Below are 17,073 nucleotides of genomic sequence, written 5' to 3'. Positions count from 1 at the left end.
TCCTTCCTCTTGTGATCCATGTATGACACCCTTCCTTCACCATTACATCTGTACACATGGGGGATGAGAGAGGACCCAAACTGTAAGCTCTGTGGTCAAAAGGGCACACTGGCTCATATACTGTCCGGGTGTAAAACAGCTCTAACTCAAGGACAGTATAGGTGGCGCCATGACAAGGTGCTCCTGGCTCTTGCTGACACACTAGAGCAGGAGAGATGCAAGAAGAGGACAGCTGGCACAGATTTGAGGAAGACCATCACCTTCATCAAAGAGGGAGCTAGGCCTTTCGTAACCAAACAACCAAAGTCCAATCTGCTGCTAACAGCCAGGTTCTGGGAGGTGAGGGTCGATGTGGGAAGGAGGTTGCAGTTCCCGGATGTGGTGCACACAATCCTATGCCCGGACATTGTACTGTGGTCAACCGAAGACAAGAAAATAATTCTGGTTGAGCTGACTGTGCCGTGGGAGGAGGGATGGGAAGAGGCCCACGACAGAAAGGCCTTGAAGTACCAGCCTTTAGTGCAGGAGTGTAAAGACAAGGGATGGCAGGCATGCTTGTTCCCTGTGGAGATCAGCTGCAGAGGTTTCCTAGCCAAATCAGCATGGCGGCTGTTGTCAGATCTGGGCCTGGACGAAAGGAGCAAAAAAACAAGCAGCTCGTAGGGTGGAAGAAAGAGGCAGAACGAGCCTCTTGTTGGGTTTGGATTAGGTGAGAGGAGGGAAGCTGGAAGCCAGGAGCAGATGGACAGTCATTTGCCCACCACCACCGGCCCACCAGCTGAAGAGTGTCGTGGTTAAGGGTCGAAACATTCTGAAGGTTGGGAAGCACCTGATGACACCTGCTGGCCGAAGGCTACGGTTACCTTATAAGATAACTGGAGAATGCACCCTAACAGGTGTATGTAACAAGTAATGGTAGATAATGACTTACTATAACTTGATCATTTCCAATATAGCAGGGGTCCCCAACCTTTTTTGCACTGCGGACCGTTTTAATATTGACAATATTCTTGCGGACCGGCCAACCCGGGGGGGGGGGGGGTAAGGTTGCCAACAAACAAGAGTAGCAGTCAAATGCGTTGTTTACCCAAAAGACTACAATGACCACGAAGCCTTGCGTGGGCACCAATGCGCATCGTGACCTGCCGATTCCGCGCCCCCCTCCCCCCAAGCAAATCCTTTTTGGCGATTCTGTTCGTGGGGGTGGGTGTTAATCGCTACTGGAATATAGGTGATAAGTGGGTAATACACTAAAAAGGATTATCTAACGAATTTAATATTAAACACAGAGCGCATATTTTCCTCACATGGATATAATGATAAGGTGACGACCCACTTTCTGGTACACACGAACCGGCTCACAACAGCGCGCGCAGGCAGAGGGCCGGCCCCAAAAAGGGCGCCAGGCCATCTTCACCAGCAGGGGGAAAATCCCGCGTGCAGAAAGGGTCTGGGAATATACATTCCCCACAGCAGTCCCACCCAGGGAGGGCGGGAACGGGAAGGCTTTGAAGCAGGCCGTGAAGTTTGAATAAATCTCTTTCATCGCAACTCTAACTCACCGACTCCGTGTGGTTATTCTAGCACTGTGTGTAGCACACCGCTACAATAAGTCATTTATCAGGGGAGCTTGAGGTGTTGAACGAACTTCCAGTAGAAGTGGCAGAAGCAGGTTTGATATGATCATTTAAAGTTAAATTGGATAGGTATATGGACAAGAAAGGAATGGAAGGTTATGGGCTGAGTGCAGATCGGTGGGACTAGGTGAGAGTAGCGTTCGGCGCGGACTAGAAGGGGAGAGATGGCCTGTTTCCGTGCTGTAATTGTTATATGGTTATATAGGTCACTTATAAGTCAATAGCATCATAACATTTTAAGTAATATTTGGATATTAAACGCACAGCTGATATTTTCCCCGTATGAATATATAAAATCATTGCAACACACCAATATCGCTGAATCAGTGGGAGCCCTGGGCCTGTTTCCCTGCAACAACACTGTCCTATCGAGGAGTGATGGGAGACATCGATACCCGAAGGGGGTTCCTGATGTCCAGTCTATTCCGCAGTTTAGTTTTCGTTGCATTCATCGCAGAAAACTCCGCTTCACAGAAAAATGTTGGAAATGAAAGCAACATTTGCAGTGCTTTCGTAGCTATCTCAGGATATTTGACTTTGATCCAAAATGCCGACAGAGATGTTATATCAAACATACTTTTCAGCCCGTCATCATTTGCAAGCTCAAGGAGTTGATTGCCTTCCCGCCCTGACACGGATGACGCGCAGGTCATGACCTCACATGCGTAATGGCTGATCAGTGGCTGTGACAGGGAATGAAGAAAGGTGCAGCTGACCAATTCATATCACTTTCTCGTGGCCCGGTGGTTGGGGACCGCTGCGATATAGGATTAGATACAGACTTATCTGGGGAGGGAAATGTTACAATAGCAGTCTTGCAGCAGTCGACTATAAAACAGCACACAATTCTGAGGTCAAGTGTTCATCCAACTGGTGGATGAAATAAACTGGTAGAGGTCACAATGGCACTGGTCCAAAAGCTTTCAGCAAAGAAAATCTCAAGTCCCTTGCAGTGATCTCTTGTTGATACTTAGGCACTTATCACTGGTAATCTACACTGACAGCTATAATGTTATCAATGACGTTGAAAAAGTTATGGTGTGTATAGCTTTTGCTGGACTGCAATGCCGAACATTCTCCATCTAGGTTTTGGAATCTCTACATTACCATGTCCAACGAATACATTTCATTACGCGGCATTCAGCTCCCAGGATCAAATCACGGGGACAGAATAAACATTAAAATAAACACGTCACAGCTGCTGCCAGGGGAGGAAACACTGAACTCAAGGAACTTATGTAAATGATTACAAATAAGCTCTCTAATAAGGAACTGGCACACTTAAGCACTTCATGAACTCACCATTAACCACATACAAGAACACAAGGCTGTAATGCATGACATCTTCAAATTCCGCAAACCACCAGACAAACTCCTGTGGTGTTTCCTGAAGTTAGACTTTACTCCTAACCATTTGTCCTCCTTGCAATTGCCTAGCCTTGGTGAGACTGTAGCAGGAATATGGAATAGGGATCTGGTCTCCTTACAAGATCATAAGGAGATAGGACAAAGTAGCAGAATAAGGCCATTTGGCCCACTGAGTCTGTTCCACCATTCTATCATGGCTGATTTATTATCTCTCTCAATCTCATTCTCCTGCCTTCACCCCATAAATCTTTGATGCCCTTACTAATCAAGAAACTATCAATCTCCACTTTAAATATACCCAATGACTTGGCCTCCACAGATGTCTGTGGCAATGAATTCCACAGATTTATCACTGGGTGATATTAACACATGTTAGGGAGATAAGGGTGACACTATGGCATAGGAGTTAGCATAACACTTTATTACACCAACGATCGGGGGTTCAGTTCCTGCTGCTTTCTGCAAGGAGTTTATATGTACTCTGTGTGACTGCCTAGGTTTCCTCTAGATGCTCTGGTTTCCTCCCACATTCCAAAGATGTACAGTTTAGGGTTTGTATGTTACGGGCGTGCCAGGTGAATATTTTGCATAAGCTTTCAGGAGGTGGTAAAAGCAGATACAAATACAAGGTGTACACAGATCAGAATAGCGGAGAGAGTTAAGGGGCCTAATGCAGGCAAATGGGATTAATGCAGATAGGCATGGCGGGTTGACACAGACAATGTGTCAACTGGGCCTCATTTCTGCACTGCAAGTTTCTGTGATTCTGTGAGATCCAATCTTCATTGCTCTGCCCACCTTAACAACTCATCAGTATTGTTCTGAAACCAAAGGTTAACCTTCTCATTACCAATAACATAACCAAATTTTAGGTCATCGTTGAACTTGCTAATCATCTCCCAATTCATGCAACACACAAAGTTGCTGGTGAACGCAGCAGGCCAGGCAGCATCTCTAGGAAGAGGTACAGTCGACGTTTCAGGCCAAGACCCTTCGTCAGGACTAACTGAAGGAAGAGTTAGTAAGAGATTTGAAAGTGGGAGGGGGAGGGGGAGATCCAAATTGATAGGAGAAGACAGGAGGGGGAGGGATGGAGCCAAGAGCTGGACAGGTGATTGGCAAAGGGGATATGAGAGGATCATGGGACAGGAGGTTCGGGGAGAAAGACAAGGGGGGGGGGACCCAGAGGATGGGTAAGGGGTATAGTCAGAGGGACAGAGGGAGAAAAAGAAGAGTGAGAGAAAGAATGTGTGTATAAAAATAAACAACAGATGGGGTACAAAGGGGAGGTGGGGCATTAGCGGAAGTTAGAGAAGTCGATGTTCATGCCATCAGGTTGGAGGCTACCCAGACGGAATATAAGGTGTTGTTCCTCCAACCTGAGTGTGGCTTCATCTTGACAGTAGAGGCAGCCGTGGATAGACATGTCAGAATGGGAATGGGATGTGGAATTAAAATTGTGGCTTGTCTACTGAGTCCTTATGGGTGGAGCTGAGAAACAGGAAAGGTATGGCCACATTAGTGGGATTGTATTACAGACCACCCAATAGTCAACGAGACTTGGAAGAGCAAATCTGCAGAGAGATAGCAGGCAACTGCAGGAAACAAAGTTGTGGTGGTAGGGGATTTTAATTTTCCATACATTGATTGGGATTCCCATACTGTTAGGGGCCTAGATGGTTTAGAGTTTGTAAAGTGTGTTCAGGAAAGTTTTCTAAATCAGTATATAGAGGGACCTACTAGAGGGGATGCAATATTGGATCTCCTGTTAGGAAACGAATTAGGGCAAGTGACAGAAGTCTGTGTAGGGGAGCACTTTGGTTCCAGTGATCATAACACCATTAGTTTCAATTTGATCATGGACAAGGATAGATCTGGTACTAGGGTTGAGGTTCTGAACTGGAAGACGGCCAAACTTGAAGAAATGAGAAAGGATCTAAAAAGCGTAGATTGGGACAGGTTGTTCTCTGGCAAAGATGTGATTGGTAGGTGGGAAGCCTTCAAAGGGGAAATTTTGAGAGTGCAGAGTTTGTATGTTCCTGTCAGGATTAAAGGCAAATTGAATAGGAATAAGGAACCTTGGTTCTCAAGGGATATTGCAACTCTGATAAAGAAGAAGAGGGAGTTGTATGAAATGTATAGGAAACAGGGGGTAAATCAGGTGCTTGAGGAGTATAAGAGGAGCAAGAAAATACTTAAGAAAGAAATCAGGAGGGCAAAAAGAAGACATGAGGTTGCCTTGGCAGTCAAAGTGAAGGATAATCCAAAGAGCTTTTACAAGTATATTAAGAGCAGAAGGATTGTAAGGGATAAAATTGGTACTCTTGAAGATCAGAGTGGTCGGCTTTGTGTGGAACCAAAGGAAATGGGGGAGATCTTAAATAGGTTTTTTGCGTCTGTATTTACTAAGGAAGCTGGCATGAAATCTATGGAATTGAGGGAATCAAGTAGTGAGACCATGGAAACTGTACAGATTGAAATGGAGAAGGTGCTTGCTGTCTTGAGGAAAATTAAAGTGGATAAATCCCCAGGACCTGACAGAGTCTTCCCTCGGACTTTGAAGGAGACTAGTGTTGAAATTGCGGGGCCCTGGCAGAAATATTTAAAATGTCGCTGTCTACGGGTGAAGTGCCGGAGGATTGGAGAGTGGCTCATGTTGTTCCCTTGTTTAAAAAAGAATTGAAAGGTAATCCGGGAAATTGTAGGCCGGTGAGTTTAACGTCAGTAGTAGGTAAGTTATTGGAGGGAGTACTAAGAGACAGAATCTGCAAGCATTTGGATAGACAGGGGCTTATTAGGGAGAGTCAACATGGCTTTGTGCGTGGTAGGTCATGTTTGACCAATCTGTTGGAGTTTTTCAAGGAGGTTACCAGGAAAGTGGATGAAGGGAAGGCAGTGGATATTGTCTGCATGGACTTCAGTAAGGCCTTTGACAAGGTCCCGCATGGGAGGTTAGTTAGGAAAATTCAGTCGCTAGGTATACATGGCGAGGTGGTAAATTGGATTAGACATTGGCTTGATGGAAGAAGCCAGAGAGTGGTGGTAGAGAATTGCTTCTCTGAGTGGAGGCCTGTGACTAGTGGTGTGCCACAGGGATCAGTGCTGGGTCCATTGTTATTTGTCATCTATGTCAATGATCTGGATGATAATGTGGTAAATTGGATCAGCAAGTTTGCTGATGATACAAAGATTGGAGGTGTCGTAGATAGTGAGGAAGGTTTTCAGAGCCTGCAGAGGGACTTGGACCAGCTGGAAAAATGGGTTGAAAAATGGCAGATGGAGTTTAATACTGACAAGTGTGAGGTATTGCACGTTGGAAGGACAAACCAACGTAGAACATACAGGGTTAATGGTAAGGCACTGAGGAGTGCAGTGGAACAGAGGGATCTGGGAATACAGATACAAAATTCCCTAAAAGTGCCGTCACAGGTAGATAGGGTCGTTAAGAGAGCTTTTGGTACATTGGCCTTTATTAATCGAAGTATTGCGTATAAAAGCTGGAATGTTATGATGAGGTTGTATAAGGCATTGGTGAGGCCGAATCTGGAGTATTGTGTTCAGTTTTGGTCACCAAATTACAGGAAGGATATAAATAAGGTTGAAAGAGTGCAGAGAAGGTTTACAAGGATGTTGCCGGGACTTGAGAAACTCAGTTACAGAGAAAGGTTGAATAGGTTAGGACTTTATTCCCTGGAGCGTAGAAGAATGAGGGGAGATTTGATAGAGGTATATAAAATTATGATGGGTATAGATAGAGTGAATGCAAGCAGGCTTTTTCCACTGAGGCAAGGGGAGAAAAAAAGCAGAGGATATGGGTTAAGGGTGAGGGGGGAAAGTTTAAAGGGAACATTAGGGGGGGCTTCTTCACACAGAGAGTGGTGGGAGTATGGAATGAGCTGCCAGACGAGGTGGTAAATGCGGGTTCTTTTTTAATATTTAAGAATAAATTGGACAGATACATGGATGGGAGGTGTATGGAGGGATATGGTCTGTGTGCAGGTCAGTGGGACTAGGCAGAAAATAGTTCGGCACAGCCAAGAAGGGCCAAAGGGCCTGTTTCTGTGCTGTAGTTTCTATAGTTTCTATGGTGTGGCCACTGGGAGATCCTGCTTTCTCTGGCGGACAGAGCGTAGGTGTTCAGCAAAGCGGTCTCCCAGTCTGCGTCGGGTCTCGCCAATATATAGAAGGCCACATCGGGAGCACCGGACGCAGTATATCACCCCAGCCGACTCAGGTGAAGTGTCGCCTCACCTGGAAGGACTGTCTGGGGCCCTGAATTGTGGTAAGGGAGGAAGTGTAAGGGCATGTGTAGCACTTGTTCTGCTTACATGGATAAGTGCCAGGAGGGGATCAGTGGCGAGGGATGGGGGGGACGAATGGACAAGGGAGTCGCGTAGGGAGCGATCCCTGCGGAAAGCAGAGAGAGGGGGGAGGGAAAGATGTGCTTAGTGGTGGGATCCCGTTGGAGGTGGCGGAAGTTACGGAGAATAATATGTTGGACCTGGAGGCTGGTGGGGTGGTAGGTGAAGACCAGGGGAACCCTATTCCTAGTGGGGTGGCGGGAGGATGGAGTGAGAGCAGATGTGCGTGAAATGGGGGAGATGCATTTGAGAGCAGAGTTGATAGTGGAGGAAGGGAAGCCCCTTTCTTTAAAAAAGGAGGACATCTCCCTCGTCCTGGAATGAAAAGCCTCATCCTGACAGCAGATGCGGCGGAGACGGAGGAATTGCGAGAAGGGGATGGCGTTTTTGCAAGAGACAGGGTGAGAAGAGGAATAGTCCAGATAGCTGTGAGAGTCAGTGGGCTTATAGTAGACATCAGTGGATAAGCTGTCTCCAGAGACAGAAAGATCTAGAAAGGGGAGGGCCGTGTCGGAAATGGACCAGGTAAACTTGAGGGCAGGGTGAAGGTTGGAGGAAAAGTTAATAAAGTCAACGAGCTCAGCATGTGTGCAGGAAGCAGCGCCAATGCAGTCGTCGATGTAGCGAAGGAAAAGTGAGGGACAGATACCAGAATAGGCACGGAACATAGATTGTTCCACAAAGCCAACAAAAAGGCAGGCATAGCTAGGACCCATACGGGTGCCCATAGCTACACCTTTAGTTTGGAGGAAGTGGGAGGAGCCAAAGGAGAAATTATTAAGAGTAAGGACTAATTCCGCTAGACGGAGCAGAGTGGTGGTAGAGGGGAACTGATTGGGTCTGGAATGCAAAAAGAAGTGGAGAGCTTTGAGACCTTCCTGATGGGGGATGGAAGTATATAGGGACTGGACATCCATGGTGAAACTAAAGCGGTGGGGGCCAGGGAACTTAAAATCATCGAAAAGTTTAAGAGCGCCAATTCATATGAATCTCCCAATTCATATCCAGATCATTAGTTTACAACAGCAAGGATCTCAGTCCCCACTCACAAAAGTACATCACCAGAGATTGGCTTTCATGCGTGAGAAATGCCCACAATCATCACCTTCTGCCTCCTGCTGACAAGACAATTTTAAATCCAATTTGCCAAATGACTCCCTTTCCAATGGACTTGTCTCCTTGTGTGGGATTATAAAAGGCCTTACTGAAGTCACTGTAGACCACAGTGACCATGACCTGGCAGCCATCGATCTCAAGGGATCATGGGTTTGCGCCTCTGGTGGACTGTGTCCTCTCCAAGACGCAAGACTGGGCAGGAAGATTTGAAGAACCAGCTGTTGCCCATGCAGCGGGTTCCCCCCTCCCACCTAGTCTAAGGGAAGGGCAAGCGCCGATACAGCTTTCCAACAGTGTTGTCAGGGGTTGCCAGAGTAAAGTTGTAAACAACATCAAACCAGCTTCGGGATCCCGGCTCTGGATTTCGTCCTCTGGGTTTACTCCCGAAGCCTTTCCCACGGGTGGGTATAGCCACAAGGCAGCTTTGGTTTAAAATCAGAGTTTTCCTTCTACTGGGCGGGCTGCCATCCAAGGCTGATGAGCCCCACCTGCCCGACCATGACCGAGCTATTTATTAACATACTAATTACCTTTTTGAAAAATTCAATCCAATTAGTCAAACAGGATCTTCCATGGTCACTATCTTTGTATTAATCCCCCTCCTCTTTCAATTGGAGCTTAACCGTGTCCCTCAGAACTTCTAACAATCTTCTCCAGGAGTAATGTTGAAAGTGCCATTATTGATTGCAGCATTGTTTTACAGCAATATGAATATGTAGGACCACAAAAAGCTACAGAGAGTGGACTCAGTTCAATACATTACAGGCATATCCCTCTCCACCATCAGTTGTATCTACAGGAGATGTTGTTTTAAGGCGGCAATATCCTTTAAAGATTCTCACCATCCAAGCACAAGTGCAATGAAAAGCTCAGTCTTTACAAGAAAGAACAAATAATTTAAGTCTAATTTCCATTCAAAGTGGATGATTTCCATCATCCTCTCGCAGCTACCACTGGGCAGGAAGTACAGAAGCCTGAAGTTCCCCATCACCAGATTAAAAAACAATAGCTACTTCCCTTCAACCATTCAGTTCCTGGAACCAAGCAGCACAACCCCAATCACTGCAGTTTAGCAACACTATGACCACTTTGAATGGAAATAAGACTTAAATTATTTGTTCTTTCTTGTAAAGACTGAGCTTTTCATTGCACTTGTGCACATGACAGATTTTGAACTTTGAACTTTCTCTACATCCTGGGCCAAATAACTTGACTTATCCTTGCTTTTCAAAGCCACTAACATGTTGAAGGAAGCTCTGGACACCACTGGAGATGATAGACCTTCATTGCTACCCTAAACACCAGCAGCATAATGGGCAGGAGGGTAAAGCAGGTATCCCTGCTTACAGAAAAAAAACAATAGAATTTTACAATAAACTATATATAAACAAAGACAAGCACCAATGGCAAAAAGGCAAACTGTGTAAACAAATACTGAGAACTTGAAAGTGAGTCTGTAGGTCATAGAAAGTAAAAGGGACTATGTTTGCCATCCTCTATTATCTAGAACCTCTTCTGCATGCAGCAAACATTTAAAAGCTTCTGTCAATCTCTTGTTCGGAACATATTACAGCAGGACTCAAGAATTTCTTCACAATTAATCCTGCTAAGACATCTCGTCCTTCGTTCTCCTCATAGGTAATTTGTTCTCGAATTATCTCTGAATTTTTCAACAACACAGTGCCTATAAAAAGTACTCACCCCCCCTTAGTTTTCATGTTTTATTGTTTTACAACATTTAATCATAGTGGATTTAATTTGGCTTTTTTGACACTAATCAAAAAAAAAGACTTTTGTTTCAAAATGAAAGATCTCTACAAATTGATCTCAATTAATTACAAATGTAAAACAAAATAATTGATTGCATGAGTATTCACCCCCTTCAAGTCAGTATTTAGTAGATGCACCTTTGGTGGCAGTTACAGCCTTGAGTGCGTGGATAGATCTCCATCAGCTTTGCACATCTGGACACTGAAAATTTTCCCCATTCTTCTTTACAAAACTGCTCAATCTCTGTCAGATTGCATGGGGATCATGCATGAACAGCCCTTTTCAAAGTCCAGCCACAAATTCTCAGTTGGATTGAGGTCTGGACTCTGACTTGGCCATTCCAGGACATTAACATTGCTGTTTTTAAGCCATTCCTATGTAGCTTTGGCTTTATGTTTGGGGTCATTGTCTTGCTGGAAAACAAATCTTCCCCCAAGTCGCAGTTCTCTTGCAGACTATAGCAGTTTTTCTCCAGGATTTACATGTATTTTGCGGCATTCATTTTACCATCTACCTTCACAAGCCTTCAAGGGAAGGTGAAGTATCCCACAGCAATGTACATCTACCACCATCTTCACGGTAGGGATGCTGTGTTTTTGATGATGTTCAACTTACACCAAACAGTGTTTAGTCTGATGGCCAAAAAGCTGGATTCTGGTTTCATCAGACCATAGAATCTTCTTCCAGCTAAATTCAGAGTCTCCCAAATGCCTTCTGGCAAACTCTAGCCCTGACGAAGGGTCTCAGCCCGAAACGTCGACTGTACCTCTTCCTAGAGATGCTGCCTGGCCTGCTGCGCTCACCAGCAACTTTTATGTGTGTTGCTGAGATTTCATGTGGGTTTTTAAATCACAATAGCTTCCTCTTTGCCACTCTCCGATAAAGCTGACCCTACTGAAACACCCAGACAACAGTTGCTGTATGCACAGTCTCTCCCATCTCAGCCATTGACGCTTGTAACTCCTCCAGAGTCGCCAAGGTCTCTCTCACTAGTCCCCTTCCTGCATGGACACTCAAACTGATTTACAGCTGTGCCATATTCTTTCTATTTCTTGATGGTTGACTTAACTGTACTCTGAGGGATCCTCAGTGATTTAGAGGTTTTCTTGTATCCATCTCCTGTAGAGTTGCCTGCAGTATTCTTTTGTCTTCATGGTGTTGTTTTTGCCAGGATACTGACTCACCAGCAGTTGGACCTTCCAGATACAGACATATTTTTACTACAATCAATTGAAAACACCTTGACTGCACACAGGTCTCCAAAAACCAATCGCCGTTTAACTAATTATGTGACTTCTAAAAACCAATTGGCTGCACAAGTGATGATTTGGTGTGTCACATTAAAGGAGGGTGAATACTTATAAAACAAAATAATTGATCGCATATTTGTAATTAACTTTGATCACTTTAACACAAAAAGAGTATTCTCCTATTGATTAGGGTCAAAAAAGCCAAATTAAATCCACTGATACAATGTTGTAAAACAATAAAACATGAAAACTGCCAAGGAGGTGGGGGAGGGTGAATACTTTTTATAGGCACTGTAACAGCCTCCTTCATAGCGAATACATTTGAAAAACATTCAACAAGACTTCCAGCTTCATGCACAGATTATCCTACACTTTAACTGCCTTTAATGTACTTATAAATGGTTGCATTTTCTTTAGTCCTGCCTACTGATGTTAATTCATGCCTCTCTCTCTCCCCTGGGTAAGAACAATAGACTTCATTCTTTAAAGAATTTTAGAGGGGCACATGTGTGTGTTTTACTATGACAAATGGATAAAGTAACTTTAAAAAAATTCTCCCACACTAGAAAATCTGCAGATGCTGGAAATCCAAAGCCATACAAACTAACCGCTAGAGGAACTCAGCAGGGCGGGCAACATCTATGGAAAAGAGTAAGCAGTTGACGTTCAGGCTGAGATCCTTCTTCAGGACTGGAAAGAAAGAGAAGTCAGAGTAAGAAGGCGGGGCGAGGGGAGAAGTGGTACAAAGTGCTAGGTGATACGTGGAACTAGGAGGGAGAAGGGGGTGAAATAAAGAGCTGGGCATTTGATTGGTTAAAAAAAAAATCCTCCAGCTATTGTGCATCTGAATAATTGTGTCTGAATCATCAGTTCTGATGTATTAACTTTTCACCTGGTAACATATTTACAATGCTACCACTCCCTGTTAAGCAGGATGTGTTTGCTTTGTCCTTAGAACAAGTTTGATAACAAATCATTCTCAATTTTCATCTTTTGTACTGCCAGAACAGATTATGGTGCATATTAGCGGGAAAGATATCTATGCTTTAGTTGCTTTTTTAAAAAATCAGTTGTGCGTATCTCGTGACAAGAGGTGACCATTACCGCCACACCATTTTCTACCAAAGTTCAAAGCACAAAGTACATATACACTCAGTGGCCATTTTATTAGATACCTCCTTTACCTAATCTTAATGGCTCCATCTGTCTAAGTAGACAATGGATGTGCCCGGTTTAGGACTCTATTGGGTGTGGAACAGCGTCGGCTGTGGCTGAATAAGCTGATTCTTGAGCGGCAGTTTTCGGCACAGCTGCTGCACACGAAGGCTGATGGCTGCGGCTGGGTAGTCACTGCCGCAGCTTCCCTTCTCTCTCTTCTGTCCGACCACGGTCCAGTTCGTTTTTCCTCTACATTGGTAATGCCTGTATGTACAGCCTGTTGCCAGGTGCAGCGATTTGCAGCTGTCCACCCTGGTATCAGCAGACTTCAGGTCACGTATACAAACGTCCCTGTAACATGGCAGTGGGCGCCCTATGGGCCGGGATCCTGCGGCGAGTTCTCCGTATAGGGTGTCCTTGGGGATGCGGCCATCCTGCATGCGGTGGTCGTGGCCAAGCCAGTGCAGTCGTCGCTGTGTGAGAAGGACATAAGTGCTTGGCATGCTGGCCTGGTCCAGGACATCCTTGTTTGGCACGTGGTCTTTCCAGGAAATATCCAGGACCCAATACAAGCACCGTAGGTGCAAGCTGTTGAGGCGGTGCTCCTGGTGCGCGTAGGTCACCCTAATCAAGAGGCCAATAAATGTTTGTGGTCTTTGCTGCTGTGCCCATCCACTTTAAGGTTCAATGTGTTGTGTGTTCAGAGATTCTCTTCTGCACACCACTGTTGTAACACGAGGTTATTTCAACTACTGTCACCTTCCTGGCAGCCTGAACTAGTCAAGCCTTTCTTATCTGACCTCTCTCATTAAAAGGCATTTACATCCACAGAACTGCCACTCACTGGATGTCTTTTGTTTCTCGCACCATTCTTTGTAAACTAAAGAGACTGTTGTGCATGAAAATCCCAGCAGATCAGCAGTTTCTAAGATATTCAAATCACCCCGTCTGGTACCAACATGGTCAGAGTCACTTAGGTCACATTTCTTTCCCATTCTGGTGTTTGGGCTGTATAACAACTGAACCTCTTGACTATGCCTGCATGCTTTTTACGCATTGAGTTGCTGCCACATCATCAGCTGATTAGATAGCTGCATTAATGACCAGGTGTACAGGTGCACCTAATAAAGTGTCCACAGAGTATACATCAGCATATGTTACCCTAAGGTTCATTTTCTTGTGGACATTCACAGAAAATACAAAGAAACCACAATCGAATCAATGAAAAACTACAAAGATGGACGACAACCAATGTGAAAAAACAACAGAGCTTGCAAATAGAAAAAAACCACAATGAAAATAAATAAGTAATATATAATACTGAGAAGATGAGTTGTAGAGTCCTTGAAATTGAGTTCATAGGATGTGTGGGATCAGTGTTGGGGTGAGTGAAGTTAGCCAGTCCGGTTCAGGAGCCGGACTGAGGGGTAATAACTGTTCCTGAACTTGGTGGTGTGGGACCCAAGGTTCCTATACCTCATTGCTGATGGCAGTACTGAGAAGAGTGAATGGCCTGGATAGTGGAGGTAGAAACATAATCCTTGATAATGGATATTGCTTTCCCAGGACAGCGCAGGAAATAGGATCAGACATAGGCTACTAGTGAGGTGAAGAATCAAAATGTAGATTTTTTTTTAAAAAGACAGGGTTAAGATGGCAAATTTGAAGGGGCAGGGCAATATTTGAAGAGAGGGAATAGTAGTAACAAATATGAAATGCAAGAAATCTTGAGTGAAAGAAAAACGCAGCAGGAATGTGATTGTAGTAGAAAGACCTGCAATTCAATGTATTAGCCGAATAATGCAATTTAACATTCACTTCACACTTACTCTTCATGTCTCAGATCATTGATCGATCGATCCAGCGATATCTGATCACTGGCCACCATGTTGAAACCGAACTCCTTGATAGATGCCTGCACAGCATCTTTATATTCAGGACCCAACACTAAGGGCTTTGCTTCTTCTCCAGGGCCATTCATTAAACCTGGCGGTTCTGGCCGTTTGGCCTCAAAGTTTCCTAGGACACCATTTCTCAACACTGGATCAGGGTAAACAAACTTCTGTGGTTTGAATGTAACATACTGTTGCTGTATTGCATTCTGTTGGTTATTGTCAGCAGCACGCTGTTGTCGTGCATTTTTATTTTTCAATCGAATAGATTCTAGGTCCACTTCCACTCCTTCAACTTGAGGCCAAGGAACAACTGGCTGAAATCTGTTATTCAAAACAGGTCCATTATCAGGTATATTTGGCAGATGCTTGTTGCCATCTCTTCCTGGCTAAAAAGGGAAACAGATAACAAAAGTGAGTAATCGGAATTTTCTAAAAAGTAATATGAACAATGGTGTTGTAACCTTACGCAGTGCCCCACTTGGCCTTTGAACCTGAGCTAACTGATTTCAGAGCCATTTCTATTTGCTTATCAGCTAGTTTTTTTTCTTTTCTGAATTTTTCAGTCCAGAAGCTTAAGTCCATCTCTTAACAATACTGAAGATATAACCGAATGGAAGCACTAACGTGGTGAGAAAGCACTGATTTAACTTGTACATACTGTAAAGAGTATGCCAACAACATTCAGCGATGCATTTCCACGTTTTTTATTTATTTATTGAGATACAGCGTGGAATAGGCCCTTCTGGTCCTCTGAGCCACACTACCCAGCAATCCCCCCACCCCGCCCAAAAGATTTAATCCTAGCCTAGTCATGAGGTAATTTACAATGGACAATTAACCTACCAACCAGTAGGTTTTTGGACAGTGGAAAGAAACTGGAGGAACCAGAGAAATCCCAAGTAGTTACAGGGAGAACGTACAAACTCCTTAAAGGCAGCAGTGGGAATTACTTCCCGTTGCTGATATCGTAAAACGTTGTACACTACCATGCTGCCCCATGATCTGCCAAGACAAACTTTGGAGATCCTGATGGAGGGATGAAAGCCCTAAGGATTTCATTAACTCTTTTTGTTTAACATAAGCACAATGGAACTGAGTTTCAGAGATAAAGTTGGATGCAAAGTTATGAATACAATAAAATCTCCGATAATCTGGCACGCTTGGGATTTTGATGATGCCAGATTGTCCAAGGCACCAATCAGTCACAAAGCTTCCTAGAATTATAGTCGCAAATGGGACAGCATGTTGCCAAAACATTAAACATTACCAAAGGAAATAACTTGTAAAATGTGTAGCTGGAGTGGTTGATCATTGGGTTGAGTTGTTCTCCGATCTTGGCAACCATTTGCAAACGTTTTGTCAACATATGAGAGATTTGAGGATCAGAGAACATCGCAACCCAACCATTACCAAAGCAGTGGGAGAATAACTGTATGTAGACTTAGCTACACACAGTGCTGATGAAAAGTATTCATCTCCCCTTGGAAGTTTTCAGCTTTTATTGTTTTACAACATTGATAAAAGTGGACTTTGGGGGGGCGGAGCAAAGTTATGCCGGCACTAAGCGGCGACTCCTTTACTTGCACCTTCAGAAACGAACTATTTCTGTCTTTGATATCTCTTTTTCTTCCCCCTTTTCAATGTTTTTTTTTTGGAAGATCCTGACCTGGAGTTACACCCTGGCTTCAGCTCTTTGCGGGAATGGGACCCGCCTTCAGGGCTTCACGACTGGCCGCTTTTTGATATCCCAAGGACCTGGAACCCTGAAGACTAGTGCGCCTTCAGGGTGCCAGGTTTTTGTGGTTCTGGAGACAGGCCGATTCTAGAGCAGTGCCCTTGACTGAGGCGCCGTGGAAGAACATGGAACATCAGGAGCCGTGGGTTAGCTGCCGTGGACTGTGTGTCCAGAGAGCTGTGCCTTTCTGAGGCTGACTCTCTGGGTGCAGAGCTCGGAAAAAGCGATGCAACAGACTTTTAACATCACAAGTCAGTGAGTTGTTTGTTATGTCTCCCCACTCGCTGTGAAACAGCGACACCCCTTTTTCAGGGGAGGGAGGGAGGGGGTAATGACATGTTGAATTACCAGATGAACAAGTAGTCTTTGGGATACTGCAAGTCTGTGTCTTTGTGCAGCAAAGCATCAATCTCAGTGGAGGGCATGGATGCTTTTATTGCTGCTGGGGGTGGGGGGGGGGGTCATTGCCTTGCTGCTGCTTGTGCTAGGGAGGGGGGAGCTTGGGTTCTAATGTCTGTCGTTCATTCTTTGAGACACTCCTGTTTTCGTGGATGTTTGCAAAGAAAAAAGAATTTCAGGATGTATATTGTATACATTTCTCTGAAGTTAAATGTACCTATTGAAACCTATTGATTTAATTCGTCTTTTTTGACACTGATCAACAGAAAAGCTCTTTCGTGTCAAAGTAAAAACAGACACATCTCTGCAAAGTGATCTAAATTACAAATATAAAACACAAAGTAAATGATTGTTTAAACATTCACTTTCTCTTATATGACGACC

The 17,073-nt window shown here is 44.5% G+C and overlaps 1 protein-coding gene across 2 annotated transcripts in view; it reads right to left on the bottom strand.

The window, feature by feature from the left end:
• galnt7 (UDP-N-acetyl-alpha-D-galactosamine: polypeptide N-acetylgalactosaminyltransferase 7) overlaps window positions 1–17,073 on the bottom strand; it is a 137,410-nt gene that overhangs the window by 71,628 nt on the left and 48,709 nt on the right. For both annotated transcript variants that reach the window (XM_072257654.1, XM_072257653.1), the window contains exon 2: window positions 14,490–14,941. In XM_072257654.1, coding sequence (XP_072113755.1) covers window positions 14,490–14,941 — 452 coding nt within the window. The remainder of the gene's footprint in view (window positions 1–14,489; window positions 14,942–17,073) is intronic.

This window comes from Mobula birostris, chromosome 5, assembly GCF_030028105.1.
Source record: "Mobula birostris isolate sMobBir1 chromosome 5, sMobBir1.hap1, whole genome shotgun sequence".
NCBI classification, from domain to species: Eukaryota; Metazoa; Chordata; class Chondrichthyes; order Myliobatiformes; family Myliobatidae; genus Mobula; species Mobula birostris.
The sequence above is the reverse complement of the archived record's forward strand: the minus strand, read 5'-3'. Positions and strand labels throughout refer to the sequence as shown.